Source organism: Pipra filicauda, unplaced genomic scaffold (assembly GCF_003945595.2).
Source record: "Pipra filicauda isolate LSUMZ 115617 unplaced genomic scaffold, ASM394559v2 scaffold82_size2718185_pilon, whole genome shotgun sequence".
NCBI classification, from domain to species: Eukaryota; Metazoa; Chordata; class Aves; order Passeriformes; family Pipridae; genus Pipra; species Pipra filicauda.
Genome location: NW_024105009.1, coordinates 2,551,254 through 2,569,344, shown reverse-complemented (window position 1 = coordinate 2,569,344; position 18,091 = coordinate 2,551,254). Strand labels below are relative to the sequence as shown.

Sequence of the window (18,091 nt, the reverse complement as noted above, 5' to 3'; positions counted from 1 at the left end):
CTTACACAGATGAGAATTGCATCAACTTTATTTAGCTCTCTAAAGAAGAAAATTACTTTTAAAAAATCCATATGAAAATGTTCAATAAAAACATTGCAAGGACTCTCAATATATGTGAATGGGATGCTCCTAGCTCATGTCTTTCAGCTGTGCCCAGCTAAGCACAGACGGGATGGCATTTATTAATAGCAGCAAGGAGAACACAGAACCATAGAGTGATTAAGGTTGGAAGGGACCTTCAACAGTTCCAACTCCCTTGCTGTGGGCAGGAACACCCTCCACTAGACCAGGTTGCTCAGAGCCCCATCCATCCTGACCTTGAACACCTCCAGGGATGGGGAGTCCACAAGCTCGCTGGGCCTGGGGAGGGGCTGACAGCTGAGGTCTGTTGAGGGCTCATCTTCTTATCAATTGCTGTAAAAAACCTGAGCTTATAGAGCAATATTAACTGGATTTTTTTTTTTTCCTCTTGTGGCTTCTTGCCTACCCCTAACCCCTCCAAATGAAGCAGACTAGTTGTGATGAGTTGGCATTAGAGCCTGTCTAAGAAGTAGCAGAACAGGGAGCACTGGCAGCTGATCTCAACAGTAACAACCAAATGGGTTGTCATAGGGCAGGGACCTGGTGGAAAATAAAAATGCAGTAAACAGTAGCTTTCCCACAGTGCTGGGGGAGAGAACTTCAGGCAGCCAAGCTTTTCTCATGACATTTTATGGAGCTGCAGCCACATAAAGATCCACGTTTGAATTTAAAGATGGATACTTACAGTGCAGGTCAAACAGGGTATTAAGTTAAAACATTGTTTAAAATAAATAAAATCCCTGAGTTAGGCACTTTGATGATTAAAATTAACTATTTTTTACATGACAAAATCCAATCACAGATTTACCAAGGTTAGTGTCAATATCAGAAATTACCAGGGAAACATTTTGTGTAATCGTTATGTAGTAGCTCAACTGCAGAAAAAGTGGTGCTTGGAAATGTTCTAGTTTTTAATATTCCATCTCAGAAATGTGAAATGTTTAGGGTATGTGAGATGATTGTGTTTGTTCTTTTTTTTTATTTCTGTAGTACTTACTGTGGAAAATTTAACTGAGCAACTTCATGAAAAAGACTTTATTGTTGCAGATGAGCTTTTATGAATATAATATTCAGAAAATTCAAGATTGTGGTTTCCACAGCAACCATGACTTGGCTTCTCTATAAGGTTTAGAATTACTGGGCTAAATGCTGTTCCTAGTCCTCCTGACTTTTCCCATGTTGATGTGAAAGCTGAAATGAGAACTTGGCTCAGGATTTGTGGGTAATTTTTTTGTCTGAATATGTTTCTATTTCCAGTTTTTCCAGTTGTGTGGGAATAATTATTCCATCTTTTTCATCTTTAAAATATTTTTTCAAGTCTGACCATTTTCCAACATTCCTTAAAACTTTACGTGGTCCTACACTGTACAGACATTACCCTTCATTTTACTCCTGCTGGGTATACAGGGTAAGTGTTGTCGTGACTCACTGAGGGACAATGTGGGTAAGCTTTGAGGAAGGTCCTCTGTGTCCTGCAGCTCTCTCAGGGTACTCAGCAAAGTTTTCATGAAAACTTCTGTTGAGCAATTAAAACTAAATCCAGTGAAAAGGAAAATGCTTTCTTTGTGATGTCCTTCTACCTTCTACCACCGTCGGGTAGCCCTCCTAAAATGTGTTCTGAAGTGCTTACTGCAGTGTCTTAAGATGCAAATTTTCAAATGCTGTATCTGCATTTTGGGGGGCGGGGGGGGAATTGGGCATTTCGATTGCTTGCTGAAATTTATGACATGACATTGTTACTCTGGTCTCCAGGAGGTACCTGCCTATTTGGTAAAACATTTTGAGTCTCAACAACTGTGAGTCAAGCATTTGAATATTCATATCACTTTGTGGGTTTTTTTTAAACTACTGTAAAACCATAGTGAAACCCCACTTCTCTAGGCTGTCTCCTAAAAATAGAAGTCATTTCTACTTGAAGATAAAGATGATAACAGTTCAAGTAAAAAACTTTTGCAGGAAGGGATAGAATATATTATTGAAAAGTGTGTACAAAAATGAATGTTCAACTGTGGCTGCAATAATACTATTCATTTCTATCCACTATAATCTAAAATGAGCCCATTGTTTTCTTCTGTTTTTCCTTCAGATGTAGGGAAGGACAAAGATACTTATACAGATGATTCAGAACATGGGAATTATGATACTCGTACAGATCAATCATTGCTTATTCAGAACAGGCTCACCAGGCAGAAAACAGAACCTCGAACTAAATCGTCTTTAAAGGTAAGGGACACAAAAACTTTATTAAATTATAGCAACAGTCAGAATGTGCTTAAATATTTTTAAAATGCAGTTTTTAAGGGATTAGATAAGCTGCAGCTTAAATATTAGGCATCTCATGGTTAGAAATTTAGGTGGCTCCCGTATTGTAACTTGACTGACAGAATCAATGAATGGAATTCTCTGTACCAAAATCAACCAAAATGATGTAATATCAAGGATTCTAATGATTTTTATTGACTCATCTAAGAGCTAGTAGCCTTCTTTCAGTAAATTTATACTGCACAGGATTTAGGATATAGGATTCAAAGTATGGAGTGAAATTCATGTTATCTAGGAGGCCTCAGGAAGTTCTGGGAATTTAGAAGAACTATGTTCATGTAGCAAATGGTCAGTCCATAGTGATCTGAAGTACAAAATTCTCCTTCCAAGCGGTATCAAAATGATATCAAGACACACTGAAACTGGCATATTATCTTGCTTAGTAATTACCTAAACATATACTGTTCATCACAATGTATTTTCTCCAGCAATTCATCTACTGTAACGCCAAGGAATTATGATGGGGTTTTTTGTTCAAAACATGTATTTTCTTTTCGTCTCACTCTGGACAGAGAGACCCTTAATGCTCCTTTCCATTAAGCATAATTGCTTGTAAGTATATGAAAAATGACTAACCTCAAGAAGTTCTGAATAATTTTCTTCTTCGTGCACTGGGAATAGTGTATTCTGCAGCACAGTGTTTTTTTACCAGTGATTCTCTGATTTTTTGGTATATGCCTGTAGGCATGAATAATCCTGTGTTACAGATCTAGAAACCCTTAAATTGCTGTAAGGTTCTGTACTGTATATACAGTAAACTCCTCAGGAGACCATGTTATGATCCGATTATTAAAATTATTAGAAAAACCTTTACCCGGATTAAGGTGCAGACAAGACCAGATGCCAAAGTCAATAGTGGGGGTTTTATTTAAAAGTAAATGTGAGACAGAGAAAGAAAAATAGAAAGAAATAGGAAAAAGGAGGGGGGGAAGAAGAAAGTGAGCGAAAGAGAGAGATTAAAATAGAAAATATATCACCACTCCGTGTAACCTGTTGGCATCCCGTCAGTCCAGGTCTTCTGGTCTTCTTGGTGGTGAGGGTCCCACGAAACGTCGAGTCCGATGGATTAATGTGCGTTCAGGAGATGCCAGCACCTCCCCTGGGGGCGGGGGGAGGCTTTGCAGCCTCTTGCACAGGCTCTGGATGTGTTGCCTCACTTGGATCATGTGCAGTCCTGTGGTGGTGGGAGGCCTCAGGAACGAGCTGGCGGAGCGCTTTGGGGGTCTTTGATGGTTTATGCCCCCTTCTGAGCTGCCTCTCACACGAATGTCCTGTGTGTACTGGTCCTTCCTGGAGTGGAGGGGACGGCTTTACTCCTTTGGTTTGGTGTGGGGGGATTTCACCATCACACGCCCAAAACCCTTCTCCTCCACTACCCCCTCAGTCCAGCAAGGGCTGGTTTTTAACACAGATACATTCTGCATTCCTGGACCTTGTTTGTTTACTTCTCCTCACACTTGAGATGATTAGACAATAGTCTTATCTCAAGTCCCCAGTCACAATCCAAATTCCAGTCAGATTTTGGTGGTCGCAGACAGGCAGTTGCTTCCTTGTAGTTGGACAAAAAGTCTTTCTATGATTTTGACAATGTTTAGGACATTACTGACATTTCAGTCCATCACAGACCATTATAGAGTTTTCTCATCAATTGTGCCTTTGGCATTTGTGATTTAAGCATTGAACACACGCTTCATGAGAGTCACATAACTGTTCTAATGTTGTCACACTCATCATCCTTACTGCAGTATTCTGGAGTACAGGTAGCAGGTTGGTGCGATCTCTGAAACTTTTAGAAAAAAACCTCTAATAATAGTAGCTGTCTAATAATTTTTAGATGGGTTAACATGTAATTGTATTTACAGATTTTAAATCTGTGACATGAAAAGGAATCTTCAGGAATTACGACATACATGTCATGTATATAACCCTTCTCGGGTTGCATTTAAATCTAAACCGTTGCAATGAGAACTTTTTGTATTCATGATTTCTTTGTCTGTGTCTGCAAAGCTAGCTGAATTATGACAAATTATAGTGGAAATTCTTGTTTGATTTCGTTGATTAGATAGAGAAAGCTTTTGATGTTAAATGTGGCTTAACTGAAAAACAAGGCGGAATATGTAGAAGTTAGATCATGTTACACAGCACTCACCAAAACAATTTAGTAACAGATACTGTCTGTCTAGTAACAGGGATTTCATTATCCTAAAGCAAAATACTTTTTTTTAATTTTCATATAAAATATAAAATGACCACTGGCTTGAGTTTTTTCCAGGCCCTGCGTTCAGGGTGGTTACAAAGTTTATAGTCAGCCAGTAAGCTCACTTTTTAAGTTTAAAGAGGAGTCTTGTTTCTGTATTAAGTTGAAACAAAAATGCACTTTTTATGTCTCAGTCTTCATATGTCCTGACCTATTGAACAAAGTGGTTCAGAGTTTAAAAACAGTGTTCTCAAGCCACATCTGGCTTTTAGCCTTCACAGCTCCTTTTATCACAGCAACTACTCTGGAAACTTCCTTCTGCATTTTTACTGTTTTTGCAAATGAGATGTCTGGCTTTAACTTCAGCTGGGTTAAACCCAACATTCAAAACATTGCCCTGTACCAACCACTGTGAAGAAAATTAACTCTATCCCAGCCAAAACCAGCACATGAGGCAAACAAGCAGGATTCTCCTTCTGTTTACTGTTTGCCTGCTTCCACAAGAAAAGGACAGGGGGAAATTTAGATTAGTCTTATATTAGAAAAGAGCACTGCTGTTTTGCCTTTGGATTATTGTAGAAGTCTTTGAGGCAATTAGTGGAAAATATCTAAGGGAGACTTCTTCCCAAAATGGATATAACACGAGCAACAGAAGGCTTCTAATTCTTTTTGAGACTGCTGGAAGTACAAAAGACTGCAGTGCAGCTTTGTGACTGGTAAGAACTCTCACATATTTGAAAAATAAACTGATCTGTCACAATAAAAAGTCTTCTCAGTCTGACCAGAGAATGAAAATGAGAAACACTGCATTGGCAAGGAATAGAAAGATAAAAGCATATTCTTCTTCTCTTCTTTTTAATGTTTCTAATTTGGACTTGTTTTGGAAGGGTTGTTTTGTACTTGAGAGACTCAGGAGAAAATTGCTAAAAAAGTTATTTGTAATTAATTCTTGGTGCTGTCATTTTTTCTCCATGATTAGCTACTTGAATACTTCAACAATAATGAACTTGTCTTGCTGAGACAATGAAAACCAATACACTTTTTTTTTAGGATTTTTTTAGTGTTTCAGGTTAAATACAAGATACCTCATCTTCCATAAAACTGATTTATATTACTACATTTTAAAACTTTAAAAAAATCAGATAAGTTTGATATAGCATGCAGATGCCAATGGAGTCATCTAGTTTTTCATTTCCTTGATTATGATTAATAACTTGTAAGCTCCTTCAGTGTAGGTTAGTATCGTTTCAGAATCCACAGATTTCATCCTGAAAAATTGTGAGTTGCTCAGACACATGAAAAAGCTGTTATCATTATCTATCCCTGCCAGCTTTTCCTCACCAGCTGCTCTTGGAATTGTGTAGGAAGTACCACTTCACGTATGTGATTCTGCTGAGGGGTCTCACACAGAAGAATGAAGACAATAAGCTGAACAAAGTGTGAAATGAGTAGTAGCTGCTATCGCAAGGTGCCTTGGTTTAATGACAGTGTGTTCAGGGAGTGGGACCTCTAATGAGTTAAAACCCTCCCTTCTCCTTCATTTATTTCTCTCCCCCAGATATTGACAAATTTTGAAGTTACGAGGAGTCCGAATGAAGGAGAAAAAAGATAACAATTTTACTACAAAAGCGAGAAAAAAGCAGAACAAAAGAAAAGTAACAGCAGAAAAAATGTTACCTAGCCACCCCTCTCTGACTTGGTTAAAATGAGAAAAAAACCTGTCCAGAGAAGTGGTGAAATCAGTAGCAGTGAATTCTTTTCCTTACCTATTGTGATTACGTGCTTAGTAGAGAATTACAGTTCTGTTTTCTTTCCTTCACTACGTCGCTGTTACTGTCTTTGATCTGATGAATTTTTTTTTGATCTAGGTAGCGTATTTTGCTATCTGGCCAGGTAAAGAAAGGATTTTTGGAACAAAGTTCACATATTATCACTGTGGGTTCAGGAACTTTGAAGGAATGCTGCCTTTGCAATAACTTAGCAGTGGATACCAGAAAAAGGCAGTAAGCTATCGACTATTAATATTCTATGTCCAGATTACCTTTGTGGTGTATGGGATCTGAAACAGTTTCTCTTTCCTCTTTGGAAGCATTACATGACTTCTGAGGAATTTAAAATAAGATCTTAAATAAGCAATTGGGCAAAAGATGTGGAGAATTGTATCTAGTGAGCTGGTCGTATTGCTGAAAATTCATTATAATTTAAGCAGAACTCATTGTGTTCAGTGTGATTATTAGAGTGATTTTAAAGTATAGATCTACCCGTGAAAATCTGAAATGCTTTGTTTAAGTATTTCATTGTATTCTTTGTGATTTTGAATGTATCTATTCCTCCCTCTCCTGCAAATAACTGCTTAACTTACTGAATTTCATGGTAGTTTTGAAAAAATAATAAATTTAATGGAATATTTCCAGTATAAAAATGTTCTTCAATCTCATTTTTTTTTTTTATTTTCCGCACTTTGACAGGAATTATTTTCTGTTTTCATTTTTTCCTGTGTAAGTCCATGACTTCTGGTGAGATGCATGTTTGCACTATGTGTTATTATCACTGCTTTATTATCACATTATTTCACTCATGCTCCTGTTTTGAATGGAAGTCAGGCATGTGTGCTGAAAGAGAAGGTTTGGCAATAAAAATGTTTTGGTATATAATTAAGAACAGTATGTTGTCAGCTGACAATAGTGTATGAAAAGGAGAACAGTAAAGAAAGCCTGATAGAGAGTAGTCCACAAATGCAGTCTAATAACACAGAAGTAAATAAAGCTTAAAAGGAATGATAACAGGTAAAAGTCATTATCCTAGAATGACGTGGTAAAGTGCAGTGAAAGATAACTTCATGTTTATGTTTCTGGTGTCATGACTCTCATCTGCTGTCAGTTTTTGTTTAAAAAGAAGAAATTAAAAAGCTCAGAAAATATTTCAGGAAATTCAGGGAAAGTAGTAATTTTATCATAAAGATGAAAATTTAAAAAAATGAACATGTAAAGAAAAATTTTCAGTGGTCATGTCAGGATGCTTCTCAAGATCTCCCTGTTAGATTTAAAGAGCTAATAGTGGAGGTTGTTAAATATTAAAAATAGGAAGCCTCCTGCTGCCTCCAAATGTCCTCCATTGCTGCTCCCTCATATGGTAATGTTGAACAGACTTCCTTTCAAAATTTTGCATATCACCTAAGCCTACTCCTTTCCTGAAGCCACATGTAGTTTTCATAATATATACAAATGTACTTTTCATGCTTACTCTATAAGTCTGAATAGAAGAAAATGGAAAAAGATGTCCTCTGTGAAGAAGGTAAAATGATTGCTAATTCTTTAGTTTGCTCCTGAAAAGATAAACTGCAGTTTTATTAGGAAGGTCAGATATTTCTGAAGGTCTTCCTCTCCATTCAGAAAAAAGCTGTGCTGCACAGTGCAATATAGTTGCACAGAAATACAGTAGCATGGATAATTTTGGCAGCCTGTCTTGTTGTCTTTGATGCCCAAGATAGTTTGGATATCTTTGCATATGAAAATATGTCCCCAGTTTTCTTTCCTAGGTTATTATACAGTTATTTGCACAAGAAAATCCCTGACCCAATATGCAATTAAAATCATCGATCTGTTTTTGGAATAAAGTAATTGAAAGGACGATTCCAATAAATCTGTTTTTGGTTTATCCATGCCTTCAAACACAAAAAAATGAATGCTAATTTAGTCATGTGCTTAGAAAAATTCTCACAAAGCACACCTTAGATTATTCTGAGTCAAGAGTCTGTTTTTAAAATGTAAAAAATGGGTGTAGTACTTTTTAAAAATATTTCACAGCTAATTCCATGTACATTAAGACACTAACCACTGAAACATCCTTTGGTGTGAATAATAATTAACATCACTGAAGATGTTAATGCCAAGTTCATTGTAACAGTATTAGGGAGAGTTAGTAATCAAAATAAATGAGGTGGTTTTCATGAATCAGCAGTAATCAATCTACCTGATAGTGTTCTTATGAAGAACAATAAATTATATTGGAAGAAAGTTTTCTTTTACAAGAATGAACCATTCTACTCAGAACAGAAAAGCTGTTCATGTAGATTTTTCAGTTTTAGGTAGTTGCCATGCTGAAGAAGTTCACAGATCAGACATCACCTCTGTCAAAATTCTGACCCTAAATCTTCAAGTTGTTTCCATGACTACTTCTGCTTATACATGATTTAATGGCTCTGAATTAATCTATTATTATCTCTGAGATGTCTCTTAAAAACCAAGACATAAAGAGATACAGAAAGCTGCTTTTCCTTGATGCACTTATGATATTCAGTGTGGTTTTGCACTGTCTTTCTCTTCTTCCTGCTTCTCTGTTCCAAGCGGATTTTCCCTGCAAGTCTACAAAATGGCAGTATATGTATGTGTATACGTATTTGTGTGTGTGCCAGTTTATATAAATATATATCTATGATGCTCCATGCTGTCCTCTTTGGGCTCTGAGACTCCAGGGCAACATGTAACCACCACTTTATGGTGATGTTTACAAATGTTCCAAGTGTCAGCAGTAGGTCGGTTTTGTTGTTGTTTCCATGAGGAAGAAAATACGTTTCAGAGTCTGTTTACTTACCTTTCATTCTTCCTCTACTGTTTTCTGCTTCTGCAACTTTTCCCAATGTATTTGTCTCTAAAAAATGCTGCTGGTGAGGTGGTGCTATTATGTAGTGGTGATACTGAGATTCAGTGCTTGGATTCAGTACTTCCATTTCCAGTGGCAGCACCTTTTTTTTCTGCTGGTGGATTCTTCCCTTCTCTTCTCAGAGTTTCCTTGGGGAAAAAAACCCCAAGACATTTGAGTAAGTCTCTTACTTCATTATCAATAAGGGTTTAGTGAAGTTATTTTTCTCTAGCACATTTAGTGTCCGAATTCACGAACTGTCATAAGGAGGAAATGAATTCTGTTCTGATGTTTACATCATCACCATGAAATAAGATTCTGGGGAGAGAAATTTAGCAAATTTGGGGAGAGAAGAATCCAGAGGCCCAGCTGTGTTTACCCATCTATTTTTTAGATCCCAGGCATTAGTCTGTTGGCATATTTACTTCCCTTACATAATTTTACAAATCTAAATCCAAATTATACCACCCACATGGAGGAAAGTTGAACTTCATCCTTTCTGCTGTACAGGCAAAATAAATATATTGTGCTGTGGGAGTTTAATTCCTGTGTACTGTGTCAGTCGTCGCTTATGTAAATGAATGTTCCTCTTGCTGGTTATGACTGAGAATTGATGTTTTCTGTATATTCATATAAATGTGAAACCTTGCTATATTTTTTTTTGCTAAGAGGACAACAGTCCTTGAAGTCAGATGTTGAAACACAGACTCTTCACTGCCTGAGCTACACCCCACTGTAAAAGTTATTTGCCCCTGTCTGGGTGTGTTGGGTCAGAACAACCTGCTCTGAGCTAAGTCCAGTGACAGATGATGTGAAAATAGTTGTCAGCCTCTGTGTTTATGTGCACATGTATATAAAATCGGTAGAAATCATGCTCATTTTCATTGCCATCCATGGTAAATTTCAGGAAACTGGAAAGCAAATAATAAAATATAATTATTAAAGTTCTTGTTCCCAGCTTTTCCTTTAGCATTTATATATGAAATAATGGCAATGAAAATCTTGCATATGAAATGAACAAGTTAGACCATGTCTTCCATGTCAGACGTGATTTACTGGCTATTGATAGTTAGTTAGAATAAATTAATTTATTAAAGTAAACACATGTATAAACTAATAATGCAACATTTCCTAGGGCAAATTAATACTGAAGTACTTTGAATTTTTTTCCTGGATAAAAATACCTTTGCTGCTATTCCAACCAGAGTCAATAATTACATGTATTTAAGTAGACATCAAGTCGATCAATCAAATAAGTCAAAGTAAAGAATGATGGGTCGGAGTCTCAGCTCTCTGTACTATTTCATTGTATAAAACATGACAACATAAGGTTCCTTGAATGACTATTTAATTAGTCCCCTAGAATAATTAATGCAATACAACCTCCTAAAGGTTAGTCAGTGGTCAGATGAGTTGCAAGCTTAAAATGACAAAGTGGAAATGCACTTAAGGGGTCTCTTTGTGTTGTGAAGGTGAATGTTGTAAGAGGGTAGCTTTTTGCTTTAACTTCAGTGCTGTTAAGTGTGGTCGAATATTAAAATCTGACTTTGGTCTACAAAGTAGTAAATATTTTATATTAGTATGGTAAAATGATATCATCCTATTACATTATATAGCATATGTGTAGTAGCATATTAATGTATTTTGACATAATAATATTTCATCTACATTGCTATTTTATGTTAATAGTCACTAGCTAATTGTGCAGTTTAGTAAGGAAGTCTGTTATAAGAGGAGGACTGTACATGTTTGGGCAAAGAAGAATAGTGATTGCTTTGAAAATGATGATTTTTCATTTATATAATATACATTAGAAGCACAGTAAATTAAGGGGATATTAGAGTCAAATAGTTCCATTAATTGTATTAAAGTAATGATAAGGTTCTACATAACTTAAGAAACTACATATATTTCTGTGTAGAATTGTAGCCGTTAAGCCTCAAATAAAGCCAATTTGACCTGAATTCAAAACAAGGAAGAGCAAGTGGTTCTCCCAAAAATGAACAGTGGAAATCCTCATTAAAGGCCTTTTGGGTTTAGAAAGGTTATATGGATTTAGGGGCAACTGGACAACATTATAGGAAGTTATTAAATACATAGAAACCTGAGCTGACTTTGGCTGAACACTGGGAAGGTGGTAGAAGGAAATACCACCTGTTTCCTGGGACATGCTCTCTCCTAGGGAGGTTTCTTGCTGTAGCTTTGGTGTGTAACCAAATTAGGGAGAACCTTTCATAGTGGTTTGAATGTACTTGACATTTAGCTGTCCCACAGCTTTCAAGCTGCAAATACCTGGTCACGTGAATGGGAATTTGCTTAAAATTTATAAAAATAAGTGCCTATAGAGGTTTTGTCAGCCTTTAAGCCCTTGCTGTTAGGTTAGTCCTGTTGGGAGCTGTCAGTGGTGGAGTGAATGTCAAATGAATGGTTGCAACATGTGTGTTGTACCTTCGTGTGGCTCCATTTAACCTCTGAATTTACTTAGGTACTGCATGTTATTCATTATTTTAAACTTTTCACCAGTATAAGGTGGAAAACAAAGAAAACATACTGCTGTATCATGATACAGTCGTTTACTGTTACATAACATACTGTTACATAAATCTAAAATTTGCTCCTGTTTTCAGAGTGGTTCTAACTCTTCTAGAATATTTGTTTCTATGCATGGGGTGAAAAAATGGGAAAAGTTTAATTTACAGAGCAGAACACTAGAGTGAAATAAATGAAGTTGAAATAGTTACAGTTTCTGTGAGTTGTTCTATTTAAATTAATTGGGGAGAGATAGAGCCAGTAAACCAGCTGTTCCCTCTCTGTGAAAAGGGCATTGCTCATTAATTAGAATATGAACAAAAGTTTATTTAAAAATCCCTCCATGTTGGCTAAATCCAAGGAAATTCATCTTGTACATTTGAATAGATTATTTTATAACTTTGCTAAACATTTGCATTGGTTTTCCACCTTTTTTTTTTTTTTGCTTGAGCCAAAACTCCTTTTTCTAGGTTAAATGGATCAATGTATTTTGCCTTATGTAAAGTGTAAACTTCAGTTGAATGATAATGTTAGTATTTTGAATTTTACACTTTCAGACTTCAAAGCAGTGTGTCATGTTATTTGTTATAATGATCACCATCTATAAAGCGACCAAAAATGTTGACAAATGGTAAAGAAAACCAAGGAACTGCAGCAGATCTGTAGTGGCAAAGCCTCAGGTAATAGTTAAATCTGATGCAAACCAGTGTGTGCATTATGAGCAAGCTTAATGTTGAGTGAAGTGCCACTTCACAGCCTCACATTTGAAGTTCTTGTATTTAAAGACTTTGAAAGGACAAGGTTAAGTTAAATTGTTGAAATCTGAACTATATTGCAATACTCTAAAATGAGTTTTTTATATCAAATAAGTTTTCATATGTGTGTAAGAAAACCGATCAGGTTTCAGAAAATCTAGAGGACTGAGAAGGTAGAGAGGATGAAGAGATTAGAGAATGTTGATTAGTCCTTTTTATACATATTTTTCAGGTGAAACAGGAAATCTTAGCATGGAGGAGAGTAAGGGCTTTGCACAAAATGTTTCTTCCCATGCTTTTCTCCTTTTCTGATCCTTTTCTGTCAGGAAAAAGGTGAAAGAATGAATCAGAGATTTATTGGTCCAAGCCAGCAGATAAACAATAAACAAGCTGTGCCTGAATGCCTACTGTACTAACAGCTCATTCACTGTGCTAGGTATAGATAATGGCCAATATACCCTGACTCGTGTGTTTAATTGAGATTTCTGCTCCCTGTTCTTCTTACACATTATGGAACTCCTTCAGATGAACTGAAAAAAACTCCGACTAAATCACCAGATAAATTTTTTTACTGGCACATGTATTTCTGCATTGTATGTAGGCAACATTGCTTGAGAACTGCACTAAAGGGAAACGAATGGTGCCAGTAGCATTCAAGTGAATCAGTCCTGAAATCAATATAGTATAGGTCAGGTTCACTGCACCAATGTGCAAAGTGGCTTCACTATTGCACTTCTCAACCCGTGGGGGTAGTGCTCTGAAAGTGGTCTGGGAAAAACAGATGGAAAATTTCTTTCTACTGTAATGACTGATCATTGTTTCTTGAACATTGCCCCCAAATAATTCTGTTTGGTGCGGATGAATCCGAGGTCATATTTGGATACTGTCATAATCTGAGAAATAAAATGTCTCTCTAAGACTGAAGAAAAGCACCTGTTTCAGAAACAAGGAAAGAAAGGCTAGAAATAATAATCCAAAGAAAAGTGAAAGTGAATTACAAAAAGATAGATGTAATTTGCAGAATGTCTGTGCAGAAATTGCATGAGCAGAAAATGTGTAAGAGAAGTTCCAGATCTCCCCCTTGGGGGAATTTGGGCTAGGCTCTTTGTATTTGATTTTGCCTGCTCCATGAACCATAATAAAAACAGCTCTGGTCTGATTTTGTAAAATACTTTTGCAGGTATCTTTCACTGTTGAAGAGCAGATTCATTGCTTATGTCTTGAACCTGAAAAAAGCTTGGATTTTAAAAACGTCCATATTCAAATTTGTGGTTGTGAACCTTTAATCTACTAGCTCACCTTCAAACCTCTGCATCTTACATCTTCAGATCATTACACCTACGACATAAAAAGCTTTTACTACTATCCCCATTCAGAATTCTTAGAAGGGGTGACAGGCCCTGTGTTCAGTGTGCTATCAGTCTAGTTTGACACTCTTTACTGCCTTAAATTGGACTTCAGATACTATTTATCTAAATATCAAGGAAGATATTGAGGTGCTGGAGTGTGTGCAAAGAGGGATTGAGAGCACAAGTCTTATGAGGAGTGGCTGAGGAAGCTGGAGTTGTTGAGTTTGGAGAAAAGGAGGCTCAGGGGGAATGTTACTGCTTTTTACAACTGTGTGAAAGGAGGTTGTTGCCACATGGGGGTCAACCTCTTCTCCCAAGTACCAATTGACAGGACAAGATGAATTGTCCTCAAGTTACACCAGGGGATGTTTAGGTTGGATATTAGGAAAAATTTCTTCACTGAGGGGGGTTGTCAAGCACTGGAACAGGCTGCCCAGGGAAGAGGGGGGAGTCACCATCCCTGGAGATCCTTAAGAGATGTGTAGATATGGCACTTCAGGACTTGGTTTAGTGGTGGACTTGGCAGTGCATTGGACTCCATGATCTTAAAGGATCATCAGCTAAAGCTTAATATACTTAAATAATGTTCCCAGGCATATGATGATGCACTCCTTTGTAATAGTAGGTGGTCTGAGAAAGACTGTTGGTTTTTATTTTGGGACTTAAAAAAGCGAAGAAAGAGGAAGAATCTTGTTAGAACGCTTTAGGTTTTGCAGACAGAGGAGTTCTCAGAAGCACTAAATATATAAAAAGCCGGCAGCGAGGGATGTGGGTGTAAGACAAATGTTTCACATAGAAACAAGTGAGCTGGTATCCAGTATTTATGCTGCTGATATCATGCACTAACACATGGTTCTGTTTATCAGTATCAATAGAGAGTGTAGCTATTGAATATAACACTGAGTATTATAAATTTCGTATCCAAATAATCCAAATATCATTCATTTCTGAGACCCATTGTTTAAAAGATGCAGCATTCACAGATGTCTGGTCCCATATATACATTGGTGTAATGTATCCTACTTGAAACCAACATGATTGTTTTGGACAGTTTGTGTTTAAATGAGTGCTACTTCTCCAGGAGATGATGATAGTTTCTCAGTTTACCTTTTCAGATTTCAAAGTCTTCAGCACCTGGGGGTGCTGGTCAATAGTTGGCTGAACATGAGCCAGCAGTGTGCCCAGGTGGCCAAGAAGGCCAGTGACATTCTGGCCCGTGTCAGGAGTAGTGTGGCCAGCAGGGCTATGATTATCCCTCTGTGCTTGGCAGTGGCAGGGCCACACATTAATTGCTGTGTCCAGTTCTGGGCCCCTCATTTCAACACAGACATTGAGGGGCTGGAGTGGGTCCAGAGAAGGGCAACAAAGCCGGTAAGGGGTCTAGAGATTAAGTCATATGAGGAGCAGCTGAGGGAGCTGGGGGTGTTTAGTCAGAAGAGGAGGTTCAGGAGAGTCCTTATTACTCTCTACAACTGCTTGAAAGGAGGTCGTGGTAGGAGGGGGGTCAGCCTCTTCTCCCAGACAACTAGTGACAGAACAAGAGGAAATGGCCTCAAGCTGCACCAGGAGGGGTCCAGGTTGGGTATCAGGAAGAACTTTTTCACTGAGAGTGTGGTTAAGCTTTGGAGAGGGCTGCCCAGGGAGGTGTTGGAGCCACCATCCCTGGAAGTGTTCAGGCAGTTACTGGACATGGCATTTAGTTTAGCCATTATGGTGGTGTTTGGTCAGAGGTCCCATGGTCTTGGAGGTTCTTTCCAGTCTAATGATTTTATGATTCTATAGTCTGACACCAGCCGATATAGTCTCTGTCTGTTCTGAATCATGCAAAGCACAGAATACAAAAATAGCTTGCATTAGCAGCAACATGTAAATCAGGGTTTTCCATATCAAGGTCAGACAATCCCTTGTGTTTGGAAGCATGGTGGGAAGCAACTAGTCAAGATTTAAACATTGCTAACATGGCATTAAAAGAGCACTTGGGCTAGAATATCCATGAAAACATTCCAATCAATACCATTTCTTTTTTAATTTTTTTAGATTTATTTCTCTCTTGGAGAAAATACAAGTATGTTTGTTCTATACAATTTGCCCAGGTACAAAACAGAGAGAAAATTGCTTTAATTTACTTTACTTTAATTTTCTTTTTTAATTCCCCTTGAAAATAAGAATCAGCAGAAGTTCATATCAATACACCTCACACAATAATTTTAAGGCTTTTTCACAGCTGAAAGAAATAACTGGAATATGGGTTTTGTGAAGCTGTTTTGTTTTGTTCTAATTTATTGGAAATCCTGAGCAACTGATGCATATTGACATTTTATTCTTACGGCTTTTTTACATATTCATCCTGCCATTATGTGGACATTTCTGTGGTTTAGGAAATGCTGTGTTATATGCTGTTCATGATAGGACCCTTCATCTTTTCAGATGCCATATTCAATGTACTTTTATTATATATTCTTTAGAGTGATGCCATGGCATCATCAGGACTATTCTTCAAAGATGGCAAAAAGCGCATTGATTACATCCTGGTCTACAAGAAATCAAGTCCACAGGTAGAAAAAAGAAGCACATTTGAGAAGAATTTGAGAGCAGAAGGGCTGATGTTAGAACGGGAGGTGAGTCTTTATGCGGCATAAAAACTTTACTGAGCTGATGAAAGATTCCTGACAATCTTACAAGCCTTTCCAATCAGGCTGTCCCCACCACCTGTTTAATCGTATTAAATTAGTAAGAAAAATTGTTTGATAGCGTGTGTTTAAAATGATTTGGGGGTATGTGGTTGAGCACAGAGGTGTGGTGCAGTACAGAGAGAAAAATTCCAACTACTAATGCTTGCAGAACAGAAGCTTCAGTAACCTGTGTTACTGCTTTAATATGTAACCTTTCTGTCTTTCGGCAGAATGCATGATGCTAAATATCTCACTGTTTTTCAAAGGATTAAGGTTGTCACTATCTAGTTAATCCATGGCTAGTAATAGAAGTATTAATATAAAAAAAAGGAGAACAGAGTCAGGAAAACAACCTTGTATTTTTGCTGTTTCATGAATCACCTACAAAACAGGTGTGTGTTTAGTTTATCCTGAAGTAAGATCCCACGCTTCGTGTATATCTCATCCTGATTTATTCTTTTCAACTCAGTAGAATGTCCTACGTTTAAGCAATGAGCTTGCAAGTTATAGCTCACAATGTAGCATATAAATATTAATAAATAACCTACCTGACTAAAATTCGGTTTTAAGACTTTTAAGAATTGTTACAGTCTGGTAGTAAAAATATCTAGTTTTGTTCCAATTTCAATAAATAGTAAAATCTCAGCCGTTGTCAATTATGAGATCATCATTCTACTTATCAAAGGTTTTAAATTGTCTTCCACTAGTAGTTTTTTTTCCACATCTTTTGAGAAAAGTAAAATCCTCGAGGTGGTACTATTGAGCTATGATGTGACTTTATGGAACTGGTAGGTAGAACTGTGAACATTTTAAGTGTTATTAACCCTTTAACTACATTTTCTTTTACCTTTGCTTACCAAAACTTGCAAACTCCAGTTTTTGGAGGCTTTAAACAGACTCAACTCAAATATCAAAATATCTACTTATAAAATCTCAAGCAAATACATCTGGGAGAAGGATGTGGAACTGCAGTCTTCATAAGAGAAGACGAATATAGAGACCTGCAAGGCTGAACTCTTGTTTTATATACAAATAAATTGGTGATGAAAAACATTTAGAGTATACCTTATAATTTTTACCAAAAAAAAAAAAAATCTCAATTCCTACAGAGATCACATTTAAAAGTTCCTAGCAGGTATTGCAATTATTTAACCATTCCCTGGAGATACCATTTTGGCAGGGTGCAACCTGGAGCCTCCTCTCAGCTGTTCTTACTTGTCTAGCAACTGAGCATTCTTCTCCTTGAATGGGAGACACACAGAATGGTCTTCAAACTACTCAAACTAAGATGATTTTGTGGAGATTTAGAATTAAGTAATTTATTCCATGTAAAAAAGTGGTGCATGAAGTCTTTCTCTATTTTACTTGTGCTCATGAGCAAAGATCTTTCCAACAGAGTCCTTTTGTCATACTAGTCTGTGCATATTATGGAGTTTGTGAGGGGAAAATTTACTCATTTTCCTTTGTCTGAGAGCACTTACTGTGCTTTCAGACTTGCATGCCAACTTCAGACCTAAAATCAGAATTTGACCCTGAAGAATGCTT

The 18,091-nt window shown here is 37.1% G+C and overlaps 1 protein-coding gene across 4 annotated transcripts in view; it reads left to right on the top strand.

The window, feature by feature from the left end:
• Positions 1 to 18,091, top strand: part of ANO3 (anoctamin 3) — a 166,066-nt gene that overhangs the window by 92,794 nt on the left and 55,181 nt on the right. For all 4 annotated transcript variants that reach the window (XM_039390481.1, XM_027735688.2, XM_027735685.2 and 1 more), the window contains exons 4-5: positions 2,168 to 2,304; positions 16,340 to 16,492. In XM_039390481.1, coding sequence (XP_039246415.1) covers positions 2,168 to 2,304; positions 16,340 to 16,492 — 290 coding nt within the window. The remainder of the gene's footprint in view (positions 1 to 2,167; positions 2,305 to 16,339; positions 16,493 to 18,091) is intronic.